Source organism: Notechis scutatus, chromosome 2 (assembly GCF_049901735.1).
Source record: "Notechis scutatus isolate UNSWTSFEM ecotype Mainland chromosome 2, rNotScu1.2, whole genome shotgun sequence".
In the NCBI taxonomy this organism is placed as follows: domain Eukaryota; kingdom Metazoa; phylum Chordata; class Lepidosauria; order Squamata; family Elapidae; genus Notechis; species Notechis scutatus.
Genome location: NC_142010.1, coordinates 106,758,553 through 106,785,728, shown reverse-complemented (window position 1 = coordinate 106,785,728; position 27,176 = coordinate 106,758,553). Strand labels below are relative to the sequence as shown.

The following is a 27,176-nucleotide window of genomic DNA, read 5'->3' as shown; positions in this document are numbered from 1 at the left end:
GTTAATATCCCCGAAAATATCGAAATAGTGGGGGGTGGAGAATCAGAAACCTCAGGAGATTGGCATTCATATGTAGTGATGTTATTACGTGTTTGTTTTTCCCTTCTGTCTGTCTGCACATCTTTCAGTCAATTTATAATTGGAAATATCAATAAAACTATAATTTCTATTTGATTTGCAGTCATACTATGATTTGTGCTGTTCATATACAATCACATACTAGTTTACCATAAAAGACGATATGCAACAGTATGTTAGACTTATTCATACAATTCCAAATCTTAGCTTAGCATCATTCCTGAAAAGAGCCATGTCTAAGAACTAAAAAGTAAGGTTTCTTTGCCAAGACAATCAGATTTAACAGTGTTGGGAGAGCTTTGAAATGTAACTCTGAAATATTTCCTCAGTGGGAGTTAAAGAAGTTAGTGTTAGAAGTTCATATCTCTTTTATATCTATCAGATATTTTTTTTAAATATTTTTATTTGGCATTCTTGCCTCAAAAATATTTTTATACACTTCCTTCCTTTAGGGATAAAAATGAGTAGCAATCATTTTGTGGCTTTTAATTTATTTCACAAATATAACTAAAATAGTTCCTTTATAATGAATTATGTAAGTTAAATGAACAGATAAAGCCCTTCTAATTTGGAGCTTTATGTTAAGATCAATCAATTCTTATAAAAATGCAATGACTACAGATGTAAATTTTTAATGATACTGTTAGTAGATATAATAAAAAGATAGTTATTGCCATATAATTATTCTAAAGGGACAAATTATAAAACATTTCCTGGCATAGCTAATAACATGTTTTAGCCAGGAATTTATAAATATCCTCAAAGAAAATTGACATATTTTTGTTTGCTTTGCAGTAGTTACAATTAAGTTAGTATCTTGCACTTTGCCCCATCCAACTCCTTCTTGGAGTTTATCTTCTTGCATTAGCGATGTGTACATTCCTCTATATAAATGCTTTTGATTGGTGCTGCTGAAAAAAGTTTTAAACTATTTAAAATGTGGAAAAATTCCTTCCCAAATTTTTTAACAGAGAGAGACTGAGAACACACAGCATTGAATCATCAGGAAAATTGAAGATTTCCCCTGAACAGCATTGGGATTTTACTGCAGAGGACTTGAAAGACCTTGGAGAAATTGGACGAGGCGCTTATGGTTCTGTCAACAAAATGGTCCACAAACCAAGTGGGCAAATTATGGCTGTTAAAGTAGGTGATGCCCATAATTATTTGTACTTCCAACAGTAGGGCCAAACATGATGGAGAATTCAACGTTCATCCCTCTAGCACTCAACAAGTGTCTGTTATTTATATAGCACTTTATAAGTGCTGTATTAGCAGAGAGAAATGTACTATTAATGCTATTAATGGTTTATCTGATGTGATATGTAAAGTTTGAAGAAAATAAGTCCATTCTTTCTTTAAAAATACATCTGCATATGCATAACATGCAATTAAAAAAATGTTGAAAAGTTGTAGTGATACAGGTACAATATTTTTTCATGACAGATCTTTAGTTTAAACTAGTGGTTCTCAGCCTTTAATTCACCATGGACCCCCCTTTAAATATCTTTTGTGGCCACAAACCATGGCCATGGACCACCAAGACTTAACTCAAGATTTAAATCATGACATTTCTTCAAATCTTCAGACTTCCTTATGAAGACATTGCGTCAGTGTTGTGTTCCGTCCCCCGCCCATGAACCACAGGTTGAGAACCACTGATTTAAACCAACGTGCTTATGAAATTTTACATATTCTCCACAGCTTTCCTCCAGGAGCACTGTAGATGTCTTTTAAGATACATAAATAAATGTAATGATAAATATAATGAAGGAATCTGCTCTCCTCATTCTTATTCCACTTTCTTAGGAATATCAATGAAATCAAAATACTTTGATCTGAACTCTGAACACAGTATAATCACTACATTTTAAGTATACATATCCAGAAGAACTTGATATGGTTTGAGGGAATGTTGAGAATTGTTTTCTCCCCGGTTGCCTAATTTTTCATTCTGTAGCAATAAAGGACTGGTTGTGACTGGAAAATGTACTGGAAACTTTAAAAATGTTTTAAAATTCTAACAGCTAACTGTAGAAGCAACAGTTAAACATGCATTTTGCATCTGGTTTGCATAGCTACAGCACTGAGATCTGCAACAAGCAGTAGAAGTATATTAATTGTATAATAGCAGCAAAAATACAGTTTGGTTATTAGTTTGAGACTTCTTCCTAATGCATGCACAATGCATGTTTTACATTTCAAGTGATGAAAAGCTAAACAAGTTAGTCATGTTTTACATTTGATCATTTGAAAGTGTAATTATATAGATACATCATCTATATCTGTTTATTATACATTTTCATAGTGCAAACTATACTTTTGCATTGAAAAAGTACACTATAAATGCAGAGACTATTAGTCATAAACCCTTAGATATTTTTTTTATAGCAGAGAATTTAAAAACAGCTATACACTTATCAATAGGCAGTCATTTTGTTATGTCCCACTGATCAGACTTCAAGAGATTGAAAGAGCATGAAATGACATTATCCTCTTTTGCCCTAAATTTGTGTAATTTATTCTTAATAGGGAGATGCAGTTTTATTAAATCATGTTTTATGCTAGAAAAATAATTAGAAGAATCTTAGCTGAGGCTGTGGCTTATTCACTTTTGCAAATAAAAGCTGAATTGCTAAAGAGTATAAATTTGTCTGAAAGCATTAAGCCGTTTTTACTCTCACTCTTTGGTTCAGTGTAAAGACTTTGATAGTTCACCATTCACATAATACAGGTAGTCTTTCGACTTACAACAATTCATTTAGCGACTGTTCAAAGTTACAACGGAACGGAAAAAAGTGATTTATGAAAGTTTATCACACTTACGACCATTGCAGCATTCCTATAGTCTTGTGATCAAAAATCAGATGCTTGGCAACTGGTTCATACTTATGACCATTGCTCTGTCCCAAGGTCATGTGATCACCTTTTACAACCTTCTGAGAAGCAAAGTTAATGGGAAAGCCAGGTTCACTTAACAACCTGTTGTTAACTTATCAACTGCAGTGATTCACTTAACAGCTATGGCAAGAAAGGTTGTAAAAATGGGGAAAAACTCACTTGACAAATGTCTCATTTAACAACAGAAATATTGGACTCAATTGCAGCCCCAGGTCAAGGACTACCTGTATGAAGGGTATTTGAAGCTCTGTCTCATCCCAGTGGGATTGACCCACCTCACTTGTTCCAGCAGAAAAGGAAATGGCCCCCACCCTTTGGAACATTCTACACTCCAGATGAGATTCGCCCCCACCCTGTTAGTTTTTCAGAAGAACCTTAAAACCTGGTTCTGTTAGCTGACCTGGGGCCCAAGTGGAGATGCTCTATGTTGGAGATAGGGGTTTTTTTTTGGGGGGGGGGGGGAGAAGACATCACCCTGTTCTGTTCATTCCCTTAATTTTTAGTCTCTATTTAATTCCTACCAATTTTAACTTTTTATAATTATCTTTTATCATTTTGTAAGTTGTGCAGAGTCATTTCAACAGTGAAGATAGATGGCATATAAATGTAATAAATAAATATATAAAAAATAAAGTTTGTGGTTTAAAAGTGTCCATCTTTGGTATGCTATAATTATATTTTTTCCCTTCCATTATGCTTTTTGGAGACATTATAAAAGTGAATAGTATATGAGTTCTTATAACAACCATCTGGTATATTTTCTGGAAAAAGCTTATGGAGTTCTTAGAGCTCTGCCAGAGAGGTTAAGCATAAACTAATTCTGAGATGAAAGGGCAGCCATTCAAAAACGACTTCCTGTGCGGATTTCGAATATTAGCAGAACTTATATAACATTTTAGGTTTTAACTTGTCAGCTTAAGCTATGCATTCTACATTATTTATATCATACCTAGGCTTAGCATTACATACTGCATAATTTTAATCTTATCTAGAATACCTATATGCTTTATGCTTTTAAATATTGGTTTGCCTGCTTGAAATATTTATGTCAGCTCTTTCTGTCACATCTGTTCAATGGCAGCTAAAAGTGAAAAGGGGGGAGGAGATTCTGAATTTCTGTGGGAAATGGCAATAAAATGCCAAAAATAATTCAGCTATTCAAGGAAAAGATTGTTCAGAAAATGAGAGAAACTTATAAGCAGGAACAAACTGAAGAGTTGGGATGAGTAGATTGCCACTTAGTTTGTTAATGATTCAAGAAAAACACAAAAGAACTACTTTACGTATGGTCTCAGGTCTGTACTTAGGAGATCTTAACATTCTAGGAATGATTAGATCTAAAGGAAAACAATAAAGATTAGTGTAACTGATGGCTTATTTAGTGCCATAAATAACTGAGATATTGCTTGTGTTAAAGAGACTACTAGAAGAAAATAAATGTTAAATCAACTTTAGAAGAAAGAGCCAGTTTTGTCTAGTAGTTTAAGACAACAGACTAAAACCAGGTGATTGTGAGTTCTAGTCCTGCCTTAGGCATGAAAGCCTTTCGGATGACTTCAGGATGGTCAGCCACTCTTATCGCATGAAATCTTACCAGGGCAACAAGCCAATCAGTCAATTCAAGACACAATGAATAGATCAACATTTGGTTGATCTAAAAATGCAGACCCTGAACTGGAAAAAAAAAAAAGCTAGGATTAAAAAAATCTGATCCCATAATCAGCCAGATGTTTAGACTGGATTTGGCACTTTTATCCATATTATTTATTATTCCTTTGTTTGTTTTTGATAATAGACAATATCTTCAATATCCATAATTCTGAATAAAGAGATGGGTTCTTGCTTATTGTTTTCTTGGATGCAGAACGATAGATAGATATCTCTGGAAGAATTACCCAGAAAACATGTGGCATACCTCTGGAATAAAACATAATTTTTCTGTGTCTGCTATTTTGTGGCTTCTGTAGATTGGGAAACTGTTCCTTGGAGGAAAGATAGGAATAGGATACTGTATATTTCAGTGAGGTCAAATCTAGAGATCTATAGTATGAATAGACTATTGTTGCTATAAGGATTTTTAGTGTGAGATGTGATTGCTTTAGGCTATAACTCAATGACATGCGTAGTTTTAAATTTGTTTACAAATGCTAAAGTTTGCATTAGAATTGTGGGATGTCTGTGGAACACCTTTGTGAAAGAGGGATTAAATCCCCCTTCTGAAAAACTATTTTGCATCATTTGCTGCAAATAGCAATTGAAATAAACAAGGTTGAGGAGGTTCAAGGATAAAAAGACAAGAAAGACAGCTATGCAGATCTGAGGTGATTTGAGGCTGCTGTATCTGCCTTTTGTAGTCTAGTGAGAGTTCTAAGCATATTAGCTAATGTTAATCCAGGAAGCAGTTTGGCATTTTTTTTATTGGATATATTTTAGTATTTGGTTGTCAGATGGCTTCCGACCACCAACCTGAAGGTGGATAATTCTTTAGCCAAGGAAAACAAAACAAACAAAATAAGGCATGTACTCATTTCATCAAAGTTGTGGTGCTGTTTTGTTTATTGCAGATCTCAGTATCAATGTAAGAAGATTCCAGTGTAGTTTGGTATTCTTGCTACCAATTTAGGATAAAGTTATTGCTTTTAAATATTTTTTAAAAATCATGATTTAGATGAGATTAATAGTGTAATAATGCCATCATTAATGCTTGAACAGTCCTCATTCACCTTATTAATCCCATGTCTTACTATGAAAGTTCATTTTTGGACTACTGTACTCCGTGTACCTCAGAAAAACACTGAAATTGATTGCTTTGTTTTTGTAATATCAATTGTCAGATACCTTGCAATTCAATTATATTTAGCTTTACAAAGCTTTCATTAATAGAAAGAAATTGTGAAGAACTATTTTGGACTTGGTGCTTTTACTTTTAATATAGGTTAATGCAATATTACTTTAATACAATAATACTTTTGTGTGTACTCTTACATTCATTGTTCAGGTAATGATATAATTTTTCCAATTATTCTAGCTATTACAAAAAATATGCTGAGATGTAATGTTGTTTTAGAAATTCTTCCTGTCATAATAGAAAATCTATGTGATACGTAATTGGAAACCTTTCTTAGCTTGTCAAGATCGGTTTGTTGCCTCAAAGGATAATTAGTCCTTTTGTCTGCATAGGATCAGACAACCCTGCATGATTAAAATATTTGTCTTCCACAATTTCTTACAAGAACTGCTGTTCACCAGATGAAAACTGTCAGTGCCTTCATTCTTGGAAATATTGTAAATAATGATTTTCAAAGCATAATAAAAAATTTAAAAAAAAACATTGGCATCTATTAGAACAAGAATATCACACTTAGCTTTTAAATATGCAGAAACCTTTCTAACCCACAGTTGATAGTCTGCTTTCTCTTTTTCTTTTTGGTCAAATATAATCTAAGGACTTTTAGTAGTATGGAATTACAAGTCAAGAATTCTATCCCTTGAGAATGCTAATGGTGCCTTTGCTGTTATCATATCTTACAGTTTGTCCAGCAGTTTCCAAGATACAGCTAATGAAAAAAATGCATTTCTGAATTATTTGCATCAGTTTTTTTTGTTGTTGTTGTTGGTGGTGAATTTAAATTTAAATGTATTTATTTACAAACATTTTCCTTAAAAAGGAAATGTAGAAATGCGGCATGTCTTTTAAATTGCATATAAAATACCAAATGTTTAATATATTTACACACAATACTTTTAAATGTTCTTTTACGCTATAGAGTAATCAGGAGATGTTTAATAGGCAAAATTTATCCAACGTATCTATGAAAGTATTTTCTCTTACGTTCAAAAATTTGCAACATTTATTGTATGATTTCTCTTTCACTTATTGGTCCTAGGAATTTTATCTTTGCCTGAATGGAATTAACAATTGTCTGCACAGCTATTATGAACAGGGAACAACATTCAGAATAAATGCATAGATTGCAGTAAATAGTAGTCAAATTGTTTCAAATTCAAAACTTTGAGCTTAAACTTCATTTATGTGTTCTATTTATACACTAGTGAATCTTTATTGACTTTCCTCATCTTGGGGGGGAAAAAATCACCAAAAACATACATTAAAACATCAAGGATCAATATTAAATTAAAATCAAGAATAACTACTCAGAACTGCAATTAGTCAAAATATATTTTAATAAGAGTGATAATGAAACAGATGATAACAGAATCAAATATATATTTAATATATCAGTTAAATCTTTGTAAGTAATATATCAGTTAAATCTTTGTAAGTAATTCAAAGTAAATTGAATGCTGTTCTAAAAAGTTCCAACTTCAATAGTTTTTGCAGTTTGAGAAGAATAGTGCCTGCTTTAATTGTAAGGGAAGAATTTTCCCAAGGCTGCTGCTGAGAAATAGCACCTCCTAGCTTCCATTTTCCTTGTTTCAATTAGAATTAGAATTCTTTATATGCCAAGTGTGATTGGACACACAAGGAATTTGTCTTGGTGCAAATGCTCTCAGTGTACATAAAAGAAAAGTTACATTTGTCAAGAGTCAAGAATCATCAGGTACAACACTTAATGATAGTCATAGGGTACAATAAGCGATCAAATCATACTAGGAAACAGTCAAAATAGATCGTAAGAATACAAGCGACAAAGTTACAGTCATACAATCACAAGTGGGAAGGGATGGGTGATAAGGAGTGATGAGAAGATTAATAGTAATAGTAGTGCAGACTTTGTAAATAGTTGGGCAGTGTTGAGGGAATTATTTGTTTAGCAGAGTGATGGCATTCTGAAAAAACTGTCCTTGTGTCTAGTTGTGGTGTGCAGTGCTCTATAGCGTCATTTTGAGGGAAGGAGTTGAAACAGTTTATGTCTGGGATGTGAGGGGTCTGTAAATAAAGAAATACAAAATGACTAAAAGTTTATTGGGAAGGATATATTGGAGGAGCCTACCAGAAGATGGGCACTGGACATAGAATTGTGTGTGTTGCAGGGAAACACTGCTGCAGATAACAAGCCATATTAGCATCAACATAAGTTCTGACTGGTGTTAGCTTTTATCTCTGGTGGGTTTTTCCCCTCTCTCTCTTGCATTCTGTATGATTAAATTAAAGAACTGGTTTAATTTTTTGTGTGTTCAATTTAAGTCTTCGCCAAACTAGGACTTTCTCCCATTCTAAAAAAGTTCAGATTGATAACATCCATTTAAATTTTAAAAATCTATCAACTATGACTTGAGTTTAATGATTTGTTCTTATTACTCTTTCAGAGAATTCGGTCAACAGTGGATGAAAAGGAACAGAAACAGCTTTTAATGGATCTGGATGTAGTAATGCGAAGTAGTGACTGCCCGTATATTGTTCAGTTTTATGGAGCACTCTTCAGAGAGGTTGGCACTTAGAATTTGCTAAATTTGCACCCAAATGTTTAGATATGTTTAGAAGGTTTAATGGGTAATGGCATGCCTTAATTGAAGGGCAAGATAGAAAGTTTTCTGGATAACATTGCATGAAGTAGGGTACCTGCAATAGAAATATTATCAGGACTAGTTCTAACAGTTGAACGTAAGAAAGCTTCAGAATATGGTTTTGTTTTGATATTTGAGAAAAAAGGTCATTATGAGTTTATGCTCTATATTTTCAAACTTTTATTTTCTTAATTACATTTTAATCAAATCATCCTTCCAAATGTGACATACTTTCACACTCATAATCATCCTACAGGATATGTTAGACTCAAGAGATTTTAACTGGTTCAGGGTTATTTATAAGGTTTCTGGATCAGTGGTGACTTGAAATCCAACCATCCTGCTCCTGATTTGCTACATTATTCTAGCTAGTCCACCAAAGAATGCTTGAGTTCTTCCTCTTCATTTTGTGAAGGACATGTTTTGGGCAAGGCATTAAATTCATATTTATTGAACCTTGTTGATCACTCCATGTACCTAAAAGGATATATGTCCAATGTTCACCTTCTTATAGCACCTTACTTCGAGAAGTAGTTTGATAAGCTGTGCGACCTCATCTTTTTACTTGCTTATTTGTAATGACTTTCTATAGAGCAGATCCAAAGCCCAAGGAACATAATGTTATTGCTGGTATTATATCATATATAATTTTAGGACACAAAGTCATACAATATAATTTTCTTTTCATTCAGTCAACAGGCTACATTAAGTAGAAAACATCTCTTTTTCATGAAATAAATTAAAATTTAACCCACTCGTGAATCAAATATAATTGTCTTCATATAATGAAATTGATTGGTTTTTTTCTAACAAAAGGACAGTGTCACTTAATTATACAGTGCACCCCATCAGGTAGTCAATATATAATTTTTTTTAAAAAATAGTAGTTTTTCCTTTAATATAAGAAATAGATTAATTTTGAATTTGTTCAAGAAGTACATTTGAAGAATGTTATTTTTGCTTGCTTAACATTAAGGATAATAGAACATGCATTAATGTATGTGAGAAGATTTTCATTGCTTATTTTAGTTAACACAGAACATCCATAACATTTGTTTTACTTTAACAATAAAAATCATAACCATTTTTCTTTCTTTGTTTAGGGTGACTGTTGGATCTGTATGGAGCTCATGTCTACCTCGTTTGATAAATTTTACAAATATGTATATAGTGTATTAGATGACGTTATTCCGGAAGAAATTCTAGGCAAAATCACTTTAGCTGTAAGTTTTCTTTGAAAGCTCCTCTTTTTGTTTATGTGCTTCAGCTTTGCTTTGCTTTCCCATACCAGCTTCTAGACAGCAATGAGATTGATTGATTGAAGACTTATTACTGAAGAAACTCTGATATTTTGCTGACTTCTTTTAAAATGGCTTATTTTGTTTGCTAAGAAAAAAAATGTTGGCAATTCACTGGATGAAGTGTGAATATGGTATGTGTGTGTACTACCAAAAGTGAGTATGGTATGTATGTGTTTAGGGTATGGTATGTGTGTGTGTGTGTGTGTACTTTCTATCCTGCTTCAACCCAGTCAGCTGTTTGGTTGATTGCAGAGGACAGAATTGTAATACAGAGAATCTTATAGAAAGGATAAAACCCAGTTTCAACCATAGCAATTCTTAGCCCACTACTTAACATTCTCTTGATTGACACAGAAAGGTTGAATGATGTTCATTGGGTTGGTGAAAAAGAGGCATAGAATGAAATTCTACAAACCATCACAACCATGCTGCTACTGCTTCTTAAACCATGTTATTTAAGTGGGAAGGGGAGTCACATGCATTATACTTTCCCATCACAACTTTTTAAATCTCCCTTGTCCGGCTAAATGAACTTGAGAAAAGCATCAGAGAGTTGGTAGCTACATTATATTGAGATTTTAACTGTGTCTACCTGGAAAAGCGAATATATATAGGGTTTTGCTTAACAATGGATATTCCAATCCTAATCAGGATTGTAACCCAAGGACTACCTGTGCTCATCTTTCTTCTTCCTTCCTGGTACTATTGAACACTTTCCAATTATCTTTTTTTTTTTTTAAATTAAATATGTTGTAAAAATGTATTGTTAAGACTTTGAAAGGATACTTTTGGATTTCTGCTTTATAATTTTCCTGAAATACATTCTAGAAAGCATTTGTTGATTTTGAATTGCGATATTAATAGGACTTCAGTAGAACTCCATAAAACTTTCTTCTTCTCTCCTAGACTGTGAAAGCATTAAACCACTTAAAAGAAAACTTGAAAATCATTCACAGAGGTAGGGCTACCTGGGTATGTCTTTATTATACAAATAAATTATCTAACTTTTCAAACTGGATCTTTGGAAACATATCTAAAACATGGAACCATTCAGAGACTTTGCATCTGTCTATATGTAATTTAAGACATTTAATGATGTCACAATTTATCTTTATCATTTTAAAAACCCTTTGATTTTGATTTTTTAACCTACTATCATTTCTAATTTGTTTTACTCTTTAATTTGCTACTCTCTCTATTGCATTGGTGTGGATCATTACTTAACACATCATTTGCAGGAATATACCTTCAGTTTTATATCCTCCAAATGGTGCTTCCACTAGTAAAAATGGGCGTATTTGCTCATTCCTGCCTCCATGATTAGCAATTTAAATTTTTTTTTCAGAAGAACTAAAGAGTAAGGCATTTGGAACAGTGAGGACTCACTTTTGGAGGGAACGTTCAGGAAATGGGGAAAACTGCCCACTGTTTTCTTTTCCACACATGCAGGGAAGGAAATTCCAGGTCCCAAACACTGGCTTATTTGAATTTCTAACATTGTAATTTTCCACATCAACTGTCAGGTTACACTAATAATTATCAGTAATTAAAATCCATGTACAATATAATTGAAAGTATTTATATTGAAAGCCCAAAATGACCAACTAAAATAATAAAAGTTCCTTCTTTCACCCTTGGGAAATCTGGATGACTCACTGCCCCCAAACAGGTTAAAATACTGCTTAATGTAAAGACATGGACCTTTCAACTTTCCAGTCCAGATTAAAACTCCCAGCATTCTCTATTGCTTACTGTGCTAGCTTGATTTGCAAAAAGTTCCAATCCAACTCCTGTGGTTAAAGAAATAATAGCAATAGCACTTAGACTTATATACTGCTTCATAGTGCTTTACAGGTCTCTCTAAGCTGTTTACATAGTCAGCATAATGCCCCCAACAATCTGGGTCCTCTTTTACCGACCTTGGAAGGATGGAAGTTTGAGTCAACCTTGAGCCGCTCAAAATCAAACTCTTGGAGTGAGCAGTGAGTTAGCCTGCAGTATTGCCTTCTAACCACTGCACACTATGGCAGGCATTGTGAATTTAACTTAATTTAATCTCCTTTTTTTTTTTTTTGCTTTTACACTTTATCATCTGACCCATGTGTTCAGAACAAGTTTTAGTTGATGAAAAAAATGCAAATACTTTACCCATCACTTAGTGGAATCAATGTTGACTTTCAGATTCACAATGGGCCTTCATACATGGGTTAAAAATAATGCGTAGTAATTCCTGACGTACAGTACATTAGGTTATATTTTGCTTTTGTGCTGCATAATTTTAATTAAAAGTGATAATCTCAGTTTGTGTGTATATGTTGTAAAAGCCCAAATGAGAAGAAACTATCACATTATGCCCATAGCTGATCAGTTACTTATGGAATGACCCAGTGAGATCTCTATGTATAGTCCAAAGAAATATGGATGCTTGGATGAACATTTTCTTACTAATCTTCCTCCTAGTTACATTCCTTATATCGTATTTGTTAAATATAAAAAGGATTTAAGAAATTAAATATTAGTAAATTATCCTTATCGCTTTTAGTTTTTTCAGATTGTCACTAGCCATGAACAATGAATAATGTGCTTTTGTCCATGTTTTATCTGATTTGATGAATAGTTTGATTGTAAACATTCCACATTTGGAGCTCAGAACACTTTTGGTGAGGTCAAAACAGAGTTGAAAAACTTACGTTGAGATTAGAAGAACCTATATCAACTTTGAAATACCTGTTGCAAATTCCAAATGTTTGGCACATCACTATTGATTAAGAACGGTGGGGGAGAGGATAGAGAACATCAGGTTTCTCCAGTAAAGATGCAAACAAAATCTTGATCTTGTTTCTTATTGTTTAGGAGCTTTCAATAGATTGAAATAAAAGTAACTTAACTGGGATTTGCCCTCATAAGTAATGTCTTTACTCTTTTTTTCTTTCAGATATAAAACCTTCCAATATTCTTCTGGATAGAAATGGAAATATTAAACTCTGTGATTTTGGCATTAGTGGACAACTTGTAGACTCCATTGCCAAAACCAGAGATGCTGGATGCCGGCCATATATGGCAGTAAGTGGGATTGGAAAAATTAATTGCTGAAATGGGAATTAAAATGAATATTTTTTTTTGTTTTTTTCACAACTCTGATATGTAGTAATACTAAATATCCAGGATCTATCCCCTTGGCCAGTTTTTATTGCCTAAATTGCTGGATAGTTAACTTGGAACTGTTAGTACATTTGACAGGCAAAGGAATAGGCAAGGCAAGTTACGGAGCTAGAAATGTAAGAAATACAGCCTAGACACCACATGTAGCCCAGCATCTTCTATTTTTTAACCATGAAAGTAGAGGAAATCAAATATTAGGGGGTTTTTTGGTACATTTTGGGGAGATAAGGAGCAAAATAGGTGTCCTTAGCTTTGTTTGAAGTACTGTCTCATATTTTCAGTTCCATTACTTGTTATAGCAAAGAACCTGGTTTTTGAACTGATAATAAAAAAGGCTCAGTATTTCTAAGAAGATATTATTATAGGTATTATACATTTAAAAACTAAATTAAAGTTTTTTGATACTCCTCTTGAATCTCATTCACACCATTTCTAATATAGCTGGGTTATATGGACTACCAGCTGAGAACGGCTGACTGAAGACATTCATTTCATTGTGTCCTCAATTTCTGGATTCTTGAAGCCTTATTCAACCCCTTATCTTCAAGTTTGGTTATCTTATTCTTGCCAGTAGGCAAAACTATTACCTAGTTTTGTTGTTGTTAAGTCCATTGTTTGCCACATTCTTGTATGACCTGCTACCTAGACATGGTCTGCATACCTAATGGACTAAGAGACTCAGAAGTATTGAGACCTCTTTCTAAATGTATTCAAAGGGGATCTAGTGGATAAACTATCTAGTGGATAACTGTGTACATATGTGACTATTTAATTTATTTTTCCCTGTTTTTTTTTTTTTTTTGAGGATTTTCAAAATGTTCTTTAGTTCTAAAATCAGCAACTTTAAAAACAGAACCTAGACCTAGAATTATTATCATAAAAACAGAAGGAGAACCAGAACAGAGCCAGTAGAAAAATTCTTAAAATTATAACAATAATAAAATGCAACACTTGTCCGCAACAAGCTATTTCTGCCCTGTAGTTTATAGTAAGGTGGAAATGGTCCTAGGTCTGGGGAGGGGAAAGTAATATGAAACACCCAAAATGTTGATAGATTAATAAATTTAAATTGTTTGATAATATTAAGTATTAAACTATACATGGCAGGGATTGCCAAATTAGGTGTTGAAAAGGTGATATTGCAGTTTATAGATAATCTCCAGTCAAAGGTTGCTGTATGTCAAATTAATGTAGTGGCCTATAGATCTTGCCAATATTCCAGTTCTATTGTTGCCAGAGAGAGAGAAAAAGAAAGTAAACTAAAGAGTTGGTAGCTTGAATGGCAGTCCAGCACATTTTATTTCACCTTTGCTTTACCTTGGAGCCCACAGTCAGAATATCATTAAGGGAAAAGAAGAACAATCTATTTTAATAGCAATATCTCCAAATGATTATAGAAATTTTAATTCTGGCACTTTAATACACACAAGAATATTTGTTATTCATAGCTTTCTTTATATGAGATCGTAGTGATCCTAGAGAAAGGTTTGAAACCGATTCCTTTGGAGGGAATAAGGAAGAATAGGAATCATTACAGGAAGTTTCTTTCAGTTGTCAGTATTTTTGCAGAGGCAGTGGGAATATTAACACACATATGAATTGTAAATTGGGTAGCAATTTGTTTGCTAGGGGAGAAGCACTGTTTGATTTTGAAAAGACCCCCTGAGTGAATTAAGATTCTAGAGGTTTGATCTAGGCAGCAAAAAGAATTCTATATTTATTTCTAAGTTTCTAATTATGCTGTATCTGGCCAGAGCACATCATTAATGTCTTACAAATGTGAGTGGCTGGGGCTGAAAGCATACTACTGCTTGTGCAGTCCAGAGGCTTTTTCAGTATTGTAGAACATTACATTCCTGGATGCTCATTCAGATGCACAGCAAATCATGCACATATTTTAACAATCTTTAATAATCTGGATTCTCTAATAATAGAAGGATCAAGGAACATTTGCAGGAGGAATAAATGCCTCAACTTAGAGTTGGAGGGTTCCTAGAAAAAGCTTTCTACAGTACAAAGCAGAAGGCAGGAAATGTTAATTTCCATGAAGTGCAGTGCTGGAGACATATTTCATCATCATTGGAATCTTTGCTTTTCCTTAAGAGAAAAAGAGTAATTGAAATAGGTTTGAAAATTAGGATTCAGGTTTACTGTGGAAAGAGAGTGGAAGCCTTGAATGCTAAACTGTAGTATGATAGTAAGCTCTCTTTAAAATGTGCCTAAATTTGCTTTGAACAAAAAGCAGCTTCACACCCTGTTTTGAGAGCATGCTCCTGATCTGAATTAAAAGCACATTGGTTCCTTTTCATGATCTCCCCTTTATACAAGCAACTAGAGACTCAATTTAAGCACCAGTTTTAAGAAATGCTTGACATGTACTGAGGCCTGAAGTATGCTTAGATGCATTAGATTTTTGATGTACAAACAATTGATCGAATTATGCTTAACTGGCACAATTCATACAGAGTCCAGAAATTGCTAACCAGATTGTAGGATTCTGTTTGGTTTTTGCTCTTCATTAAAGTGATACTTGATGAGGGAAATGTTGGTGTTACATTAAGTCTTACCTCCATCTCACTGTGTAATCTTTGTATCATTTTTTTTTATATATTTGATCTTCCTCTTTTATACCTATTTTTTTTTCTATCTTATTTCAGCCAGAGAGGATAGACCCTAGTGCATCCAGGCAAGGATATGATGTCCGTTCTGATGTCTGGAGCTTAGGGATTACATTGGTAAGAAATAGTGAATGTTGCTGAAGAGAAATTCTTAAATCTGCTTATGAAGTGATAGAAGAATTTGGGAAATGTAAAAGTTAGTGTTGCTTTTATAAACATAAAATATATGCCTATCTGAATTTTTTAGAAGTACATAGTTTACACTTCTTTGTCCACTTCTTTCAGTTTTAGTGTACCATGTGGTGCTTCCCCCTAGTGGACGTATAAAACCATTGCTTGTGTAAAGAATACTTTGCTTCAAGTAGAAAGTCATGGATTTTTTTTTTAGCATAAATGGAGTGAGAGTGCCTGTCTAATGAGAAAGTTTTAAATCATTGGTCAGCACCAGTGAAGTGAAATACTGTTACTTGTTGCAGATTTGAAGGAGCATGCAGCACTAACCTTTTCAATGCTAGTATTAATTTTTCTATATGTATTCTTGACCATGAGAAATAAATGTATGCTTCTATTTAGTTTCAAGTGATAAACCCTGGCTTTTCTTGGATCTAGGCTATGTGCTTTGTGTGAAGCTGCACTAGAATATTGTTGCAAAGCTACAGTTTATACAGAATGCACACATTTTAATGGGAATGGCCGAGTATAATCTCCCAGGCACAAATTAAGGGATTACTACTTGTATATCATGTCCTCAATAACTTAGGATGTAAACTATTAAAAGTTCATCTCTCTTGTAGTGACTTACATATTTTGTGATCCCAAAGATGCTTTTTCAAGAGGCAACTGGACTTTCTGGACTTTCCTCTTGAAAAAGCACCTTTGGGACAACCATGACCTGGATGACTGAGAATCTCCATATACATATTTTGTGATAATCTGCAGTTACACCAATAATGCAACCACTGTGGCTTTCAGCTGAGGTAAGGTAGAGCCTTATTTATATTGAATTATTGAATTTCTTTCCCAGGAAGATAGCTCTCAAATGGCTTAGTCTAATACAATGCTGAAAATAGTTGTTTCCCTACGCCTAGTAGATATAATTGCCTGGATCATTCCTCTTAACTATTTAGGAGAGTTACATCTGCACTGATTTATGTTTTATCATTGCTATAGAATTATTGTATTACACTATAACCTGCACCCGGCTCCTTCAAAAGGAATAATAATAATAATAATAATAATAATAATAATAATAATAATAATAATAATAATTATTATTATTATTATTATTATTATTATTATTATTATTATTATTAGCAGCAGCAACTGTTTCTACTTTTGTGAACTTCTTGTTGAATAAGCCTGTGTGTTTTGTGATGATATCTTTGCTGCAGTATGAGTTAGCCACAGGACGGTTTCCCTATCCTAAATGGAATAGTGTATTTGATCAGCTGACACAAGTGGTCAAAGGAGACCCACCACAACTGAGCAACTCAGAGGAACGGGAATTCTCCCAAAGTTTTATCAACTTTGTCAACTTGTGGTGAGTATGTTTCATTTTGACCTTATTCTGGATGAATGGTTTAGGGCAGTGGTTCTCACAGGGTCCATGTAGGTTTGAAGAAATATAAATTTTGAGTTAAGTCTTGGAGATCTGTGGCCAAGGTCCATGGCTACAAAGTTATTTAAAGGAGGTCTGTGGTGAAGAAAACATTGAGAACCACCAGTTTAGGGTTCTGTTTTTTGCATAACATGGTTTATGCCTTACACTTAAAGCATGATAATGAGAACTAGTCAACTATAGCTTATTTAATAAGCCTTTCTTAGGAACGTGTATCAATCGCTTCAGACTGTTAAGTTCCAGATTTTAAATTAATACTAATCTTTATTTATTGTGACATTTCTATGTAACTTTGTAAAATATTTTTTCTGCAAATGTTAAAATTTGCAGATTTAAAAAAAACATGGAATTTTTAAAATGCAACAGGAGATGATCTCGAAATAACGTTTTTAAAAAAATCAAAATACAAGAAGGAAATTCACAGTATGATCAAAAATATAGTTTTAAGATTAAAAGACTCAAATAATTATAACTTATTCATAAGTCCTCAATAAACAGTGGTTCCCAAAGTGGGCAGTACCGCCCCTTGGGGGGGATGCCTTGTGGGGGCACTAAGAGGCAAGGGGGCCGGCACTGGGGCTCTAAGAGGCGGCAGGGGGGCGTTCGAGGCCCTGACTATTGCACCGCTCTGGAGCGGGCGCCTCAAATGCGGCAGCTCCGATGCACCGCATTGTAATGGGCTCCAGGAGGAGGAGGAGGAGGGGATGGAGTAAAGTGCACTAAATTTGAGTGTGCTGCACAGGTGCTGCAAGAGCAGCGAACAGCCATGGAGCCAGCTGTGGTGGGGCCTGGAGGGTGCGCACGAGAGGGGAAGGAGGGGAGAAGGAGGAAGGAAGCCTCCGCCACGGCTTGCGCTCATTCCTCAGCCAACCTGGATTTCCAAAAACTCGCCAAGAAGAAAGAAAAGAAGCTTCTCACTCTCTCGGAAAGTCCTGTGTGCTCTACTTGGGGCTCTTCGCTATCCTTTTTTCTTCCTTCCTTTTGGAAGTCCGGGCTAGCTGAGGAACGAGCAGAAGCCACGGTGGAGGCTTCCCTCCTCCCCCTCCTCCTCCTCTCATTCTTCAGCCAGCCCAGATTTCCAAAAGGAAGAAAGAAAAGGGGACAGCGAAGAGCCCCAAGGAGAGCATGCAGGGCTTTCCGAGAGAGTGAGAAGAGACACAGGGAGCGAGAGAGAGCGAGATACACACACAGAGAGAGAGGGAGAGATACAAAGGGAGGGAGAGAGATTCGGCTCAATTCAGCTCTGTCTGCTCCCCTCTCTCTGGCCAGTTTTGCAAGGATTAAGCAGCGATCTAAGGCAGCAACCTTGTAGCACTGTGAGGGAACAGCCTGACTGTCACTCCTTTTGGAATGCAAGGTTTATTTTTGTATCTTTCCAGAGACAGAAAGAACGTGGCCAAATTTCCTTACAGTTATTCCCTGGGTGTGGGAGTTTGGAAGGGGGGTGGGGAGTGGGGGAGAAGGAGAAAGAGGGAGAAAGATAGAGATGGGAGAAGGAGGGAGGAGAGAGAGAGCAACCTGTTCCCCATAGAAAACACACAAAAACACAAAACCTGGGGGGTCCTGTGACTCAACTGACATTGAGTTGCCACACCCACCCATGTCTTGGGGCTCCCGGTGTTTTGTTTTCTGTGGGAAACAGGTCCAAATGGCTCTTTGAGTGTTTAAGGTTGCAGACCCCTGACCTGGGGGAGGCAGAGGAAGGCGGGCTTTGACCACATGCCCAATATCCAGGATCCTGCTCAGCCAAGCCCACCCCTCTTTGTAGTTGCTGTGCCTGACAGCAAGTTCACAGGATGCCCCTCCTGCCAGGGATCAGCCTCCCAAGCTGCCCCCCCTCTTGGGGCACTCACTTCGTAGAGGGCAGTGCTGTTCCCTCCTTCCTGGAGCAGGGCAGAGTTGAGGAAGCCCAGGGCCGGCAGCTTTGATCTACTTTTGCAATGTGCCGCCACTGCGTTCGATGCACCAGCTGCACAGGCTCACCCCATTGAGTCCCTTGCACCTCTCTGGTGCAACAGTCAATGGGGTGAGCCTGCGGTGCCAGCACCTCGAACGCCCCCTGCCACCTCTTAGCACCCCCAAGGGGGCTGGCAGAGGGGTGCTAAAAGGTGGCAGGGGGCCGTTCGAGGCACCGACACTGTAGGCTCAACCCACTGACTGTTGCACTGCTCCGGAGCCAGTGCCTCGAATGCGATGATGATGGCTTTGCTTTACTTTCCCAAAGTGCCGCCGCTGTCGCGTTCTGTCTGTCTGTGTGTTTGCCTGCCTACCTACATACTTGCCTGCCTGTCTTTCTGTCTACCTACCTACCTATCCATATACCTATCTACCAATATCTACCTACCTACCTACTAATCTACCTACCTACCTATCCATACATCCAACCAAAAGGTCTGTCTGCTTGCCTGCCTGCCTGCCTACCTACCTATCTACCAATATATCTATCTACCTAGCTAGCTATCTACCTACCTACCTACCTGTCTCTCTCTCTCTATCCATCCATCCATCCATGTTCAAAGCGCTGGCCCTGCAGGCACATTAGGAAAGTAGAGCAAAACCAGTCTGGGAGGGAGAGAGGGAGAGGGGGAGGGAGAGAGAGGGAAGGGGGAGAGAGAGAGAGAGAGAGAAGGAGAGAGAGAGAAGGAGAGAGAGAGAGAGAGACCTGCGGTCTAGTTTAGACTGAGGCCCTTTTCCACATTAAAGATTTTGTGGACGAAACATGATCAAGACTATCAGGAAGCTCTCACATTTTGTTGAGGCTTTAAATAGGATCCATTGGACCAGATCTCCACCCCAAAAAATTACTTTTCCCCAATATATTACAGTGCCAATTCTGAAGAAGGCAAAACCAAAATGTACTGGTAAATTACAAGGAGAACACACACACACACACACACACACACACACACACACACACACACACACACTCCCTTTTAACCCTGCTGGAGCAGGTGTTTGGACTAGAATAGACATCTCATTATCTTTCTCCCTCCCTCCCTCCTTCTTTATTTCTTTTTCTTTCGCTCCCTTCCATCCCCCCTCTTTCTTCATCTGTCCCTTTTTCTTTCTTTCCCTTTTCTCTTTCTTTTCTTCCTTCTCTCTCTCTTTCTCTCTCTCTTTCTTTTCTCTCTCTCTCTTTCCCTCTCCCAGGCTCACCCCATTGACTTGGTGCACTGCTCTGCTCGGACTTGCTTGGGCAGGTCCCTCCAGTGCAGTGGGCTCAATGGGGTGGACCTGCAGGGCTGGCACCTAAAACGCGGCAGTGGTGGCACGTTTGAAAAGTCGAGCAAAGCCAGAGGTCAGTAATTTTTGCTGCAAAGAATCACAAAAGCTTCTGGGTTGTGCATAAGAAGGACACACATGTCAATGCAATTCAGCAACATAAAATAAAGAAGTAAAAATAAAACAAATCAACAAGAATCAGCAAAGCATCTCTGATTAGATTTTATTCACTACTAGAATCTAATCAGAGATACTTTGCCGATTCTAGTCCAATGACCTGCTCCAGCAGGGTTAGAAGGGAGTGTGTGTGTGTATGTGTGTGCATGGCTGTCAAAACTCCAAAAACAGGTCAAGTATCTCTGGGGAGGCCAGTCATAAATTAGAACACTTGCTAAACAACCGGCCATTAAGTGAGGACCACTTGTATTTGGTTTGCCAGTCACCTGGCCACGCCCACCCAGTCACATGACCAAACCACACCTATCCGGTCATGTGACCAGCAAGCCACGCCCAGCTAGCAAGCCACACCAGCCAGTCACATGACCAGCAAGCCGCGCCCTCAAATTAGGCCACACCCACATAAATTTGAATCCCACCCCTGGGTGGAGGGCAACAAGGATGAGTTTATAGCACAAAGGGGGTGGTGGACTGAAAAAGTTTGGGAACCCCGATCTAGGCTAATTGAACTACAGAATTGAATTCTGTATCTGAGATGCTATGACTGAGTAGATGTTTCCTTCTCTTATCATAGAGGATCCTGGTACTTTTTTTGGTTTAAGTATGAATTGGTGTGTCATACCCAAGGTTATGATTGAGACAATATACTAAATAGAAGTGAGTGGAGATAGTTGTTTTCTACCCATATTATGGTATGATCCTACATCTGGCCCTAAAATTTTCTAAAAAGAAAGATTTGTATGCATGGACGTACAAGTATCTAGCCCTTGGTGTAGTATACTGCTGATTGCATTCAGCTGGGTTCACATCATCATTCTGATGGGAGTAGGTACCTTCCAGATTTTTTTTCATAGTCCCAAGTCGGTAACTCCGATCACTGAAATAGAGGTTAATCAAAATATTTGGATGACATTGGACTGCTTACCCTAGCTATAATGTTTAGTGACAAGAATTGATAGACTTCTTCTACTGGTTGTATTTGCAGCTTTGCAATGCATTTGTTACATTATATTGGAGAAAATGAAAATGAATTGTTGGAGAATATTGGAGAAAATGAATTGTTTCTGAGTCTCATTGCAATTAGTATGACAGATGGGAAACATTATCCAATTTACCAATAAAATAATTACAAACCAAACAGGAATTCAGACACGTAAAAAGTAACAAGGATAAAAAAAATTGCTTTTGAACTTTCGATTACCATATTTTTTGGAGTATAAGATGCTCCGAAGTATAAGACGCAGCTAGCTTTTGGGGAGGAAAACAAGAAAAAAAAAGCTGCCTTTGCCTCCCAGTAGTTTGTCTCCTTACAGCAAATAGCAAACAGCCTGGTCAGCTTCAGTACAGCCTGATTAGCACAAGCAGTTGATTGTCGGTTGGATCGATGATCAGCTGTTTCAGGCTGCAAGGATTGCCATAGCCTATTGCCGCCTCCGTACGCCTCATTTTCAGCCTCTGCATCCTGTTTTCAGCCTTGGCACACCCCATTTTCAGGCTCCGTGTGTCCCATTTTCAGCCTGTTCCGGGTGGCAGGGATCAGAACGGGCTGAAAATTGGGATGCAGAGGTTGAAAATGGGGCGCACGGAGGCGGCAATGGGAAATGGCAATCCCTGCAGCCTGAAACAGCTGATCGTTGGGAGACTGATCAGCTACAATCAGCTACTTGTACTAATCAGGCTGAAGCTGAAAGGAGCTGTTTGATGCAAGGAGGCAAATTGCTGGGAGGCAAAGGCCAAAGGCAGGTAGGTGTGGCTTTGGCAACATTCATCGTCTAAGAAGCACAAACATTTCTCCCCACTTTTGGGAGTAGAAAAAGTGTGTGTTGTACTCCGAAAAATACGGTACGTAAAAAGAAAAACAGAATAAAGATATTTTTAAGCTTAATGAACTTTCTGGGTAGTGTAACTTTAGTAGTAAATTTCCTTTGAGACATGCTCAACTCTTGATGATTTCATGGAAATATCCATGTCAGTCTCTTGACAACAGTACAGAAATAGGTTTTATGGTTTGTTTGGAAATTTAGTCAGTCTGTTTTCTTGTTAATGTTTCAAACACTCTATAGAACACATTTTGACCATCAGTTTATGGCTTAATAAGCAATATTTAAACTGGTTTTTAAACACTATTTCACTATCCCTTTGCACACACAAGGCCAAAACTAAGAACCTGCAGTTAAATTATAGGTTCCCCTTATGTTCAAACTGGAGCTTTGTTTAGTGGCTTTCAAATAAACCAGAATATGGATGCTATTTTTTGCTTTTGTAGCAGTTTCTCTATGCTCTGCCTTTACACTAAACAAAATCAAGGCAGGGCTGTTTTGAATTTCTTATGCTTTTTCTTAGAATTAAATATTATTTTCTAAAATTATTCCCTTAATATTTTCTCATTCTGTTACCATTCTCACCTCTACTCCAAAAACTGTACTGGATTGCTTACTTTGCTTCCAGGTGCAATTCAAGATGCTTATTGTTATCAAACCCTTAATGGTTTGTAGGACCATCATTTCCCAGAAATCAGTAATACTTGTCCAACTGATAGGATTCAGTAGGGTAGATTCACTATGATAGGAGATTGTCACTATCAGGGGCCACATAACATGTTTTTTGCATTGCAAACCCTCCCTTGGAACTGTAACTCCCCAAATATACAATTGACCCTCCTGGCTTTTAGAAAATTGATGAAAATCTGGTTGTTCTACCAAGCTGTTACTTATTCAGGATTTGCAGTTCCATAGGAATGTAGCATATAGTTGTATGATTTTAATATCCAATATTGAGGGCCTATGCACTGCTCACAGTTGGTGGATTGGAGTGGCCTATAAATCTTGTAATTTGAATGAATAAGTTAATCACAATCACTTGTCAATCACAAGTTCATACTGGTTGAAATCCATTGGCAATCCTTTATTTCTTTGGGTGTTACAGAAAGGTAAAGTTAGTTATAATTCCCTAGTTTCTTTGCTGTCATGAAGGAGTAGCTCACAGAAAGACAGTTTTTCAGTAGCTTAGTTTATTAAACTTAGATGTTTCAATCTGGATAGAATGACTCTCCCTGCCTGTTTTCATGTAAATTTTGTTTTCAGAATAAATCTACTCTTAATGGACAGCAGGTGTTGATGCATAGGAAGCTTTAACAAAGTGATATTACTTGTTCTGTAGCATTGGGAAAGCCTAAGGTTTTCTCTTAAAAAGCTGCTGTGGTTTTCCCCTCTCTTCCAGCTATCTTCTGTCTTGTTATTGATCCACTGTTAATTATTGATTATTGCTATTTTGACAGGATAAGCTAATATATTAGATGTCTTTTTAGAAACTGTTTCTAAGGGGTTAGAATAGGCTTGGAAGGCAGGAAAAAGGAAGCATAGATAAATGAGTGCTACAGATTTAATGCTTGTACAGTGTGGGTACAAAATTTGAAAACAAGTAATTGTAGGTTATAGCAACTTCACAGGAAAATGAATATGTGCCCAAATACATTAGAATTACTTGTTTCTGATAATTCCTTTAACTTGTGCTGTCCAAGAATTAAATCAAATGGCTTTCTGCAATCATTTTGATCTGTAATCTTTTTATTAATTATTTAGCCTTACAAAGGATGAATCCAAAAGGCCAAAGTATAAGGAGCTTCTGGTGAGTATGGAATATGAAACTACCCGAAGATTTAACTGAAGATTTAGGTGATTCCTGTCATGAAGAATGATTTCTCTTTAAGAGAAACATTGGTACTTTCATGCTGTAGAACAGGGGTCCCCAAACTTGGCAACTTTAAGACTTGTGGACTTCAACTCCCAGCTGGAGAATTCTGGGAGTTGAAGTCCACAAGTCTTAAAGTTGCTAAGTTTGGAGACTTCTGCTGTAGAATATTTCCTATATTGCACTTATATAGAATTAAGTGATGGTTGCTTCTTTCTATGGTATACTGAGTGCAAACCACTTTTTTTTTTTAATTTTTCCAGGTTTGGATTATAAAATTGAAATTCTGTGCCTGGATGATAGACTTGCATGACCATTATTGTAGATAACTTGAAGACTTCAATTTGAAGGGCTTCAATCAAATCATGTCTGATTTACAGATTCTTATTCTGCATGTTTTATGGCTATTTTAAACCATGTGAGGATTGTTTTTCCTAATAAGAAATTGTAGCAATCATGGCAATAGCTCATAGAATTTAAGGTACATAGAAACATTGAATACTTTTATGTCCTATAGATACGTTTTGTGATCACACTGACAGTGAGACAGTTTTGTTCCTTTTTTTCTCTCCAGAAACATCCTTTCATTCTAATGTATGAGGAACGAACAGTGGATGTTGCATGCTATGTTTGTAAAATCCTGGATCAAATGCCAACAACTCCCAGCTCTCCAATGTATGTTGATTGATACTGCTGCTATATCAAACTCTAGTGCAAGTGCTGAGAGAAAGCAAGATGTACAGAATCTTCACCCCATATTGCAGTGTTTTAATGCTCGCCCAGACACCATGTGCAATAATGTTGGTGTTTCTCCTCCATTCTGTCTGTATATCATTGTCACTTACCAAGTGCATCCATGTAATACCCAAACTCACAGTGTTAGTGTCAAGTCAAAGAGAGACTTTGTTTTGCTCTTTTTGTGGACATATACATAAAATGTGGAAATAAGTAACATTTTATTTGTTGGCCATGATTGGATAGCACCTAAAAGTTAAGTTCTAAACTCAGAAATTTCTCAGCACCTACTGGAGGGACTTTATTCTCAAGCTCTTCCAACTGCTATAAATAATTTAAATGAAAGAAAGTTAGTTGTTGGTCTGTCTGATTTGAAACATTAAAAAAAATACTGCCTGATAGACACTAACTTGTGCAGCCAAATGGAGCTACTTTTACCTTCTGGAGCTAGCAAAGGCAAATGGGGGATAATATATAAATATATATATATAAATATATTTTTCTTCACAAAGTGCAATAGATTGAGTTGAAGTTCTGTTGCTTTTCAGCCACAGTGTATATTTTTAAAACAGTGTGGCTCAGCAGAACTTCATAATGTTTGGGGGAGGAAAGAGTGATCATGTAAAATGGATTATTTCTTTACCAAAAACATTCAAAGCTTTGAAAGAGCTAACAATTCAACTTACTAAGAGAGGAAGAATAATGTATTCTTTCACTTTCCACAGAAACCAGTCTTCAACAGAACTAGGTATCCTACAAACTGTTAACCAATGACATAAAATTTTGAACTGAGGAATTATTAAACTATTCAGTGGAATTTAACTGGCTTGTGATCCCTGATTTCTAACTGTGACCTGGTGATTAGCTGGCTAACTCTCACATTTGGAAAGGACGCTGGATGGCCTGCAGTTGTGAATAGCTGTATTTACCTTATTAAAGAACTCCAGGTGTGACTTGGATCTCTACTTCCTGTCTGATATCCAGTATCAAAGCAGATAAGCTTCCTTCTTCCCTTTCAGTTAGATATTTGTACTTCCAAAATCACAGCAAAATGGTGCTAATTAATTTGATATATTTTGGATGATGAATTCAATTTCTGCTGAACTATTCTGAAAATGGAATTCAGTTTTTATGATGGCTTATTGATATATATTATGGATAAAATTGCTGAGCCAACACTTAGCTGATGGCACATAATATTGATAATATAAGGGAATTAATGTGTTAAATTTTTCAAAGGACAGAGAACAGAACAAGGAATTTTTAATACTGTCAAGCCAAGAAAAAAAGCCATATAAAATTAAACTAGTATTAATTTTTTCAGGTATATTTGACGAAATACTCATTTCTAACTGACAGCGGAAAAGAAGTGACCCTTGTAAGACACAGTGGAAACAAGATCTTGTTGCTGTAGCCAGTTAACTCTTATATTTCTAGTTGACCAACTGATTAATAAACTTTCAAGAAAATATCAGTCTAAACAAGAACCTTTGCCCCTGAAAGAACATAAGGAATAACAAATGAGATATTGTTTGAATGGAATTTGGCCTTTAATAATGCAATAATTCTTCTTTTTAGTCCTATCAGACAAAAGTTCAGAGCCTCCCAGCCTTACATATCAGTTTCCTGTTGGCTCTTCCTTGTCTTTGCCAAAAAAATGAATAATTGTTATAGACCCCATTTCCCAATTCTATAATTTGTTTATATAAGCAGAATATTTCCATGCAGTTGATCCGAAAATGGAGGTAGCTTCCAACGCAGTCTCAGTGCGATGGAAGTTCTAGCATATTACTCATAGATTGTTATAATATACTATCAAGGGTGCAGCATTTATATTACAGTGTATGTTTATAAAGATGTATAGTGTTCAGAAGCTGTGAAAATAGTGTAAGAACTGTACATTGTGAGCTCTGGTTAATTTTTCTTCTTCTTGTACTATAGCAAAAAATGTATAAAAGTTTATTGATAAGCTGATGTGCAGGGATATTGCCTAATCGTCTGTAAGTAAAATGGAGTTTCACAACATGATGGCTTTTAAGAGCTTCCAACTATTTTATCTTTTCCTGAATTTACTTCCTGTTCTATTTAAGATATTCTACATGGAATCAAAGTGTTTAATGTAATAGTTCTATTTTTTTCGCCTGCAGGTCAGTTGTAATAAATCAAGGATGCAACGTAGACCTTGTTAATTTTTGTTATAAGGTC

General features: G+C 36.3%; 1 protein-coding gene across 7 annotated transcripts in view; it reads left to right on the top strand.

The window, feature by feature from the left end:
- Positions 1 to 25,793, top strand: part of MAP2K4 (mitogen-activated protein kinase kinase 4) — a 67,284-nt gene extending 41,491 nt beyond the window's left edge. For all 7 annotated transcript variants that reach the window (XM_087953950.1, XM_026667596.2, XM_026667595.2 and 4 more), the window contains 9 exons: positions 1,050 to 1,224; positions 8,251 to 8,370; positions 9,552 to 9,671; positions 10,656 to 10,707; positions 12,685 to 12,812; positions 15,569 to 15,646; positions 16,921 to 17,069; positions 24,128 to 24,173; positions 24,811 to 25,793. In XM_087953950.1, coding sequence (XP_087810076.1) covers positions 1,050 to 1,224; positions 8,251 to 8,370; positions 9,552 to 9,671; positions 10,656 to 10,707; positions 12,685 to 12,812; positions 15,569 to 15,646; positions 16,921 to 17,069; positions 24,128 to 24,173; positions 24,811 to 24,924 — 982 coding nt within the window. In that variant the 3' untranslated portion in view covers positions 24,925 to 25,793. The remainder of the gene's footprint in view (positions 1 to 1,049; positions 1,225 to 8,250; positions 8,371 to 9,551; positions 9,672 to 10,655; positions 10,708 to 12,684; positions 12,813 to 15,568; positions 15,647 to 16,920; positions 17,070 to 24,127; positions 24,174 to 24,810) is intronic.
- The last annotated feature ends 1,383 nt before the right edge of the window (positions 25,794 to 27,176 follow it).